General features: G+C 37.6%; 1 protein-coding gene across 1 annotated transcript; it reads left to right on the plus strand.

Moving 5' to 3' along the window:
• Positions 1 to 2,633: 2,633 nt before the first annotated feature.
• Positions 2,634 to 8,226, plus strand: LOC116310320 (MAP3K12 binding inhibitory protein 1). Its single transcript, XM_031727083.2, has 9 exons — positions 2,634 to 2,787; positions 3,635 to 3,751; positions 3,935 to 4,141; positions 4,683 to 4,779; positions 5,127 to 5,192; positions 5,326 to 5,484; positions 5,738 to 5,835; positions 7,746 to 7,784; positions 7,881 to 8,226. The coding sequence occupies exons 1-9, from the start codon at positions 2,668 to 2,670 to the stop codon at positions 7,986 to 7,988; spliced, it is 1,011 nt and encodes a 336-aa protein (XP_031582943.1). The 5' UTR covers positions 2,634 to 2,667; the 3' UTR covers positions 7,989 to 8,226.
• Positions 8,227 to 8,673: the final 447 nt, after the last annotated feature.

Genomic DNA, 8,673 nt, shown 5'->3' on the forward strand with positions numbered 1-8,673 from the left:
ATTACTTAAAAGCAGTGCGTAATGAGCTGATCTGTGGGAAGCTTGGTCCCAAACTCACAAGAAAGGAATACTTTTAATTATTCCTCTCTGGGGGAAATGAGACAAAACCTTCTTACTGCAATCCACTTCGCTCTTTACATTGTGCTGCCTCTTTCTCCTGATCCTCATGTCTGGCCTTTACTCCGTCTCATGCTCTGTCAACATAATCTGCCACCGTGCAGCAGACAGGCTCAAAAGCGGACCTTTTTACTTTCCTGCAGGTGGCTGATGTGACTGAGGCAAGAGGCAGCAACAATCCCTCTTCACTCACTTCCCTCTAACACTAGGACCACCTTATTTCCTGTATAGCACAAATTCCCTCTGCCTGCCAAGAACACATTCTTGTAAAGCAAAGAAAAAAAAATCTTATTAAGTTGCACAAAGAACCATTAAGGTATCCTTGTAACACTTTTCAGCAATTCTCTATAATGGCTTCAGCATTTACAAGCAGTGCATAAATACTTAATAAATGGTTATAAATTGTCATTTTATGTTAGGAATCTACAATTAATATGATTTAATAACAGCAAGAAAAAACAGAGGTCAAATCATTCTCTGGAAACAAGTTAGCGCATTTAAATCAGTTTGCCGTACCTTACTTTCAGCCAATTAGATAAATAAAGTACCACTTATGTTGATGCATCAGTAATAATGACCCCACAATAAACAGTAAGCCAACAATGACTAAGGCCGTTGTGCATGAACTTTTACTTGTAAAGGAATATTTTTAGGCTGTAGCACTTGTAAATATTTCTTCAGCCACTGGTTTTTTAATCCTCTAAAACTGTTTTTAAGATGTAGGAACATATTAGAGGAAAAGGTGACATTTAAAGATTGTGAATATCTGTAATACTTAGTTTTGGTTTCGAAATGTAAATATAGCTAAATGTAAAAACATTGCACTCAAGTAGGCTATCATGTTTTTTTAATGGCTCATATAAATGCCTTAAATCACAACTCTTCCCCCGTTAGAAGAATAAACAGCTCTTTGGTCTGAAGCCAGCCAAATTAAATGAGCAGTTTTTTAATTTCTGAGCGCCTTGCTGTGTGGGAACATTCAGCAATAGCTCAGCATGTCAAACCATGTCAAGTGTTACAGTTCCTTCCTGTTTTTGGGGGAAAAATATCACCCCAGAGATGAATTAAAGTAAAAAGGCTTGTCTTCAGACCCCTTCCTAAAATGATTAACCCTCCTAAAGAGCATTATTGAGTTCTGAGTGGTTGTGCCTTCTCTTTGCCTGTAATTGTTCTTTTTCTGTTGTTTCCTTCATCAGTCTCTCTCCTCATTATATGAAAAGAAGGGAAAAATGTCTGAATAGAGGAGGGAGATTTTCCCACAGTCACTCAACACAGAAAAATACGCCATTGTAACCAGGTTCCCATCCCAATGCCCTGCTGCACAGTCCACTGCGGTCAGAGGGACAATATCTTTATAATTGAGTGACCATTCTTTCGCCTGTTTGAAAAGTAAGTGACTGAGAATACAGTTAACGGCACATTTGAGTGAGTTCAGTTTGCAGGGAGCCATGCCTAACATATATATATATATATATATGTATATATATATATAAAATTTTATATATCACAATGTTTTAAACTAAAAGTAATAAAATTGTGGGTCATATAAATATACAAGCATTGACATTCTAAACATAAATTAAAAATTAAATTAGAACAATATTCAGCAGTTATGCTGCTAAACAGATAAACATGCCATAAGACGACAGAGAATAAAATGACTTTAAACATGCTTTAAAAGGCATTAAAAGAGAAAGTTCAGAGACTGGACATCTTTGGGAATTTAATAATATGTTCCAGACGTGGCACTACTTACAGGCTTGTTTTCAGGTAGAGAATACAAGTCATAAAATTATTTTGTTAATATTAAAATAATATTTCATTGTTCATAGAACTGTCTACCAGTGTATGACGTTAAAACATTAGCTTAATAACTTGACTAGAGGCAATAATAAAATGTTGCTTGACTGCTAATAGATTACTGTATAAAACCACAGGGTCACTAATGCATGAAGAGGGCTATTATAGTTGATGATAGTCATTAATAGGCATATTTGGTTTGGATTTTATGGGAACAGATTGAAGAGAAGTAGAAATAGTTGGGTAAAAGATGAAATGTGCATGATATGTTTGGAAATAAAGCTGTAAAACAGGTTTTTCAAAGTTTTATATAATCAGTTTTTCTATATATAGACGCTCTTAACCACCCTGTGTCGAAGAACAGTTCAAAAAATTTTAAATTTCACATTTTATAACTTTATTTGTTTTTTGTGCTTCTCTATTTGGGTTCTTTTTCGATTTGCTAACATGGAGTCTGATAATATCTAAGTATCTAATATCTATATCTACAGAAAACTTATATATATATATATATATATATATATATATATATATATATATATATATATATATATATATATATATATATATATATATATATATATATACATATATACATATTAAATTTTCGCAGTAATATTAATATTCTCACAACTACGGTTGTGTGTGTGTACGCATGCGTGTATGGAGCCTCGACTTCGTTAAGCGCACACGCAGGAACCTGCACTCGAACCAATCAGCGCACAGTATTCTTCGGCTTGTCGAACAGCAATGGCGGAGGCAATGAAGCTAAGTAGAAATCATGCTCCTCCCAGTGACTCCAGTAAAATGTCCAGCTATACAGACTGTATGGATTCGTTACTGCAACTGCTAGCAGACTTCGGGGAAGAGGTTTGTTTGGATTGTTTAAGCTGCCTTGTTTCGGACATCGCTCCTTTCAGTCCGGGGTGTTAGCTGGCTGCATGCTAATGTTTTTAGCAATGTGGTGTTAGCAGGGCTGCTTAGCGGACCCACACTGTTCATTCATTGTCACTCACACAGCGCTCTGGTGCTGTTTTTGACAAGCAGGTTGTTGCAAAGTAACTGTGCTTTAAATGGTTCAGTGTTGTTTTGAAAGTAATTTAAGATATAAGATCGAGCTTGTGTCTTGACTGGGCTTAACTAGGCATTCTGTTTCATCAGTAACAGCAAAGTTTCATGTCATTATCCCTGTTTCCGTGCTTTTTTTTTTTGCATCTCGTATTGGATTGAATACACATCCAAATAAACCTCTTTATCCCATACATGCAGTAAATGATCTCAAGCCCTGCTATTTGTGTGGTAAAGCACAAATAAAATATGCAGTGGATAAAATAAAAGCATCGCCTTTCACTCGCTTTATGAATCTAACTTCATTATTTTCCTAAGTCTGGGGTAACCTTATTTTTAATTATGTATTTATTGACCACCACTGCAAAGCCAATATATATATTTTACAGTGACAAAAAACAGCTGAAAACAAGGGGAAAATAGTCCTTTATTCTACATTAAATTGAAGCTGATACCACCAAATGCTTTTTCTTGAACAGTAACAAATGAGTTGCCCAGTTAATTATCAAAAATAATTTATGTATTTTCACATCAATCAATTGTAACTTGCATATATTAGACAAATGTATATATTGTCCTGCTAGCAAGCAATTGTATGTTAAATGCTGATTCGCAGTAACATCCACACTTTGTCTGTCCTGAAATTAAGCTGAAATTTGGGGATGCTGCTTTGAAAATAGATGTCAACCCCAGCGCTGTGAATCTTCAATCATCTCCACCTGCTCATGTTTATAGCTCATTACAAGGACATATCGCTAAATTACAGGTAAAAACATTAGAGGAATTTTAAGAGCTGACATAGATTATTATGCAGCTTTTTATTGTGTTATCATTGCAAGGGGAAAAAAGTAGATTAATATTAACAATTTAAAATTTTGAATTTTCGATTATTCTTGGGAGCTTTAAATAATTACATCTAATTCTTCTTTCTGACCTGCTCTTTATTTAGGCTGTTTCAGAAAGCCTAAAGGTGTTGTTGGATGCTGAGGCTGATGCATCCTCTTTCAAGAACACATCAGAAGATGCTGTCACCTCATCTTCAAGCAGTGCACAGACAGCCACGCAGTCTGAGCACCATCCGCACAGCTCCGGGGCTACAGAGAGCAAGGCGGCGGCTGATGACGTCATGGTTCAGATCCGAGCTGGGAAGTCAGAGGTTGGTCGCTGTCAGCAGATCTGTCAGCTGTTCTGGCAGTGAAATTTTAGAGCCCTCTTTACACTCTGTCAAGCAAATGAATAATCATAAGTAATTGCTCCAGAGGATGTGCACATGACGTGCCGCAGCAAAGCAAATGCTTGATGGAGACCTGATAAGCTGAGTTCGGTTGAGAATAAGGGGTCCTTTAGTGCTGCGGTGGGGTAGAACAGACCACATTGCTGGAGGGTTTTGAGAGAGGGCCAGGTCCTTGATGGATTATGAAGTGGATGCTCATTACTCTGAGATTGCATGTGGATGAAGGACAAGAGGCCCCATTCTGTTGTGCATTTATTTTGGTAGCCAAGCAAACAGTATTCATATTCCATCATGTGATGATGGCAAGCAGTTCAACTTTTTTGGCTACCTGGAATTTTCTGAAATGTAAATTGCCGCACCCTATTTGTCCCACATCATTATCATTAAATAGTCAAAAACATAGCATTCTTGCCACCTCATCAATCCATTGTATCTTATTATGTTGTCTTCATTGTAATCCTAGATTGAGCGAAGAATATCTGCATTTATGGAACGCAAGCAGATGGAGATCAATGAAAACAATGTACGCGAGTTTTGCAACGTGATCGACTGCAATCAGGGTGAGAATGGGAGAGAGGTGGGGGGGCAGGGTGGAGAGGGTGCCTGCACACAGATTGCCAATGTTTGGGAGAGAGCTGATTTCCACAGGCGAGAGGTCAGGCTGAACTGCTCCAAGAGTGGGGCTGAAGTAGCTAACACACTCGGCCTCAAAACACAACCCGCTTAGTCCAGAAAAACACGAGACAGAAGAACCTTTTTTAAATTCAAAGCCTGTGTGAGACACCAGTAACAGAAATCAGGAGTAGTTGTTATTCAGGTGTGATATACATATCCAGCTTTTGGTAATCATGTTTAATTGCATTTGGTAATTCTAATTGCAATTTATATTAAATGTGATCATCTGTAGAAAACAGCTGTGCCAGAACAGATGCAGTATTCACTCCTTACCCGGGTTTTAAAAGCCACGTAAAAGGTAAGAAAATGTCACAATTCTTAACAGCTTAATTTTTAAACTATCATTTTTGTAATTAAACTAAAACATGTTGTTAACTAGAATCTGTTTAGGACCGAGTTGTATCTTCTGTGTTTGTTTCTTGGCTGGGCAGTCACACGAGTAGTAAACACTTACGGACCCCAGACCCGTAGTGGGGGAGACCAAGCAGAGGCTGGGGATAAACAGAGGGGGCCGCTGATGAGAGATTGTGGAAATGTAGCCATAGAGGAACGACTCAACAACATCGAGGCTCACCTCAAACTTCCAGCAGGTGAGAGACAGGAAGTTATTGTAAGGCTCAAATTATTTTTGTCTTGCATATATATATTTTATACATTATATTTAACTGAGAAATTAAATGATACCTTTTATTGGCACTGTATTTTTTACTTATAGTAAGCCTTTATTGATACAGTGATCTATTATTTGGTTTATCTGCTGTTATCAGTCATTCTTTGTTTGCTCCCACAAGTCTTGTGCAATAATAAATTTTCAAACTGTTCAACAAGTGTTTTACTCCTCAGTGGGTCCAGTTCCATTGAGCGTCTACCGGCGACTCAAGAAGTTGGAGGATCGTATACTCGAGTTGGAGGGACTCTCGCCTGAGTACTTTCAATCCACAGTGAGTCCTCTGGCTTTAAAATACAAATACAGATACATCAAAAGCATTAATAGTTATTTATGGCGGAGGTCATACATGTTTGAAAGAGGAATGAGAAAATATTTTAAGGCACTGAATGTAGTTTAATTGCCACATATCTTAGTGAAATACTATGAGTTGCACAATTTGTGTCAGTTTCAGCCAGTTTATTCCCAGCTATTGCCAGCTGCCAGCCTGTATGCTGCAATTCATACAGTAAGCAGGTGCTGCATTTCACCTGAGGAGTCTGACTGAAAGAAACTAACCATGAAGGCACACCTCCCTGTTCACACAAAAGACTTGCTGGGCCCTCGTGAGCCTGAAGTTTACAGGCGTGTTAATGTGGAGCATATAAATCATGCGTCCTGCTCTGATTTGGGGTTTTGGGTTTTTTTTGTGGGGTTTCTCCCCCCCCCCCCAGGGTGTTGTCAATGATTTTTTTTTCCTTATTCAAGTCATAGTAATCATAGAGAATTTGGAAATTGTTGAACACGACAGTCTGCTCCTTCTCCGTTTTGTTTTGAAGTGCTTTTATGTTGTCGCATTGGAACTGAAAACAACTTTGCTTCCATTTCCAAATGGAATTGCAACTAGTTTGCACTTCTTAATGACTTTTGAGTATTGAGGCTCTGGTTGTGATCAGGATACTAGTTTGAGGTTCAATTCACAACAGATGGCACCCTTTTCATATCGGAGAAAGACAAAAGATCCATACTGCATTGGTAAGAAGGCTTTAGTTTAGTTAGAATTTTAGTTTGTCCATTTTACACACTGTCAACTCAGATGTGTATGATGCCTAAATTGGCATGGAGAGTATTGGTTTGCTGTAGGAAAAATCATTTCAGAGTGATATCTACTTACTGAAAGGAGTTTGTGGGTTATGAGAATGGAATTTCTTCTGTTATGCTTTGATACTTCAACACGTTTCACTCTTCAAGTAACACTTAAGCTGATTTAAATCAGAACTGCAGTGCCTTTGGTTAGATTTACGTAAACGTTTAGGTGAGGGCAGACGATGAATTTCAGAATTGACAACTGTTCATTGCTTTTGAGATGACGCTGACTCAAAAGATGACAGTAGGTAATTTATTGGACTTTCTATTCAACCTGTCAGACATCAGCAGTCACACAGACTCTGATTTCCCAAGCTGAAGGAGTCTGTCCAGTGTGTTAGTTATCTAAGTGTACTTGAGATGCTACATGTCTCTTCATCCTGGTATTTCTCAGCACAGCATGCTGCTTCTGTGAGTATGCTGCTCTCCATCTGCTTTTGACTCACTGCATGTTTGTGTGAGCTGAGCAAGAGTTGTTGAGTGTCTTTGAATAAACTGATGAGGATGGGGGTCTTTTATATTCCAAGTTCGCCCCCGCCCCTCCAACCCAGCCCTCCCTTTTTTGCATTAGTTTGGTGTTTTCCAAAAAGCTGTACACAGTTGGCCCATGATTCCAGGAACAGCATTTAAATACTGAATATTAATGGAGGCTTCCTAATGAAATTAGACAGCAACATATCAATAAAAAATTGGACTGTGTTTGAAAATTGGAACTGAAGGTACAGAAGCTTACGCAGTCTCACATACATGAAGTTTTCTATTCATTTTTGATGAAGGTCTTGTTAGGTGAGGCCACCTTTATCTGTCTCCCAATGTTTATTGTTTACCTATTTATTGTAAAAGCATCTGATAAAGACAAAAAATGTGTTAGATGAAAAGCTTTGTGTATTCCTTTTTTCTGCTGCGTTGTATTCCTTTCTAGGATAATACTTTTTTCTGTCCTTGAGAGGGCAAAGTAGGAAGGAGCACAGATGAGCACCTCAGTATGCTTCTCAAAGCTTGTTTAAAAATTGCCCTAATTAAGAAGGTCTTATGTGTATTTGTGTGCTTGTTTTGTAGAGTCACCTGCACAAACGACAAAAAACGTCCCCTGCTCAGGTTTGCTGTGTTTCCTTTCCTCTCGCAGTACTTTGTAAGTGGAGGTTAACCTATATCAAGTGAGCTGATGAGTTTTTTTCTTACTTTGTCCTTCAGTCCTGCAGCCTGACAGAGCTGGATGAGAAGATAAGCGCAGTGAAAGCAGCTCTGCTGAAGAGGGCAACTGAGTTTGGGCCTGGATTTGGAACAGATTGTACATTGTGATATATTCATAAGCACAAACAAATACTCAGCTGCTCAAGCATTCACAGTGTGTCATCATTTTCTTTTCCACCAACTCTCAGCTACTCATTAGCAGCATTCTCATTGTCTGTGTCATTAAAAACTCCCAAAAACTCTTCATATGACATTTGATGATATTGGATGGAAATCGTGTACTGCTATAACAGTTAAATGAAATATACATTTTCTGTAAATAAATCTATATTTTCCTCCATGAAAACCCTGACTCGTGGTTTAATCACAACTATTACTATTAGTTAAATCTAAAATTTAAGCTAAATGCAGTTAGTCACTTTTATAGGTAGAAATTAGTAGTGCAAATAATATTAATCAGATTGATCAAAAAACCATTCCAGTGTGAATAATTTGTTTTTTTTTTTAAATGAAACCAAATGTCAACATAGTATCCAGCCTTATAATCAGTGTATTTTTGCTTATAACTTTATGAATAATCAGTAGTTTCACATTTCAGCTCAAATAGATAACACATAAACTAAACCACTCTTTTAAATTAAACATTATAGAATACATGTATATTGGATCTTTGACATTTTCATTTTCACACCCTAATGATAGGAAGGCAAGTGTGTGCGTTTATGTATGACATTGTGTGTGTGTGTGTGTGTGTAGCCGAGATGAATCAGAGAAAGGAGGGAGAGTGCACCTG

This window comes from Oreochromis aureus, linkage group 19 (genome assembly GCF_013358895.1).
Source record: "Oreochromis aureus strain Israel breed Guangdong linkage group 19, ZZ_aureus, whole genome shotgun sequence".
NCBI lineage: Eukaryota > Metazoa > Chordata > Actinopteri > Cichliformes > Cichlidae > Oreochromis > Oreochromis aureus.

What these genes read in the sequence shown, in the direction of transcription:
- LOC116310320 (XM_031727083.2), top strand. Translation starts at nt 2,668, where the DNA reads ATGGCGGAGGCAATGAAGCTAAGTAGAAATCATGCTCCTCCCAGTGAC. An exon ending in TAGCAGACTTCGGGGAAGAG is followed by an intron (nt 2,788 to 3,634) that starts GTTTGTTTGGAT and finishes CCTGAAATTAAG; the next exon opens with CTGAAATTTGGGGATGCTGC. An exon ending in CGTGATCGACTGCAATCAGG is followed by an intron (nt 4,780 to 5,126) that starts GTGAGAATGGGA and finishes GATCATCTGTAG; the next exon opens with AAAACAGCTGTGCCAGAACA.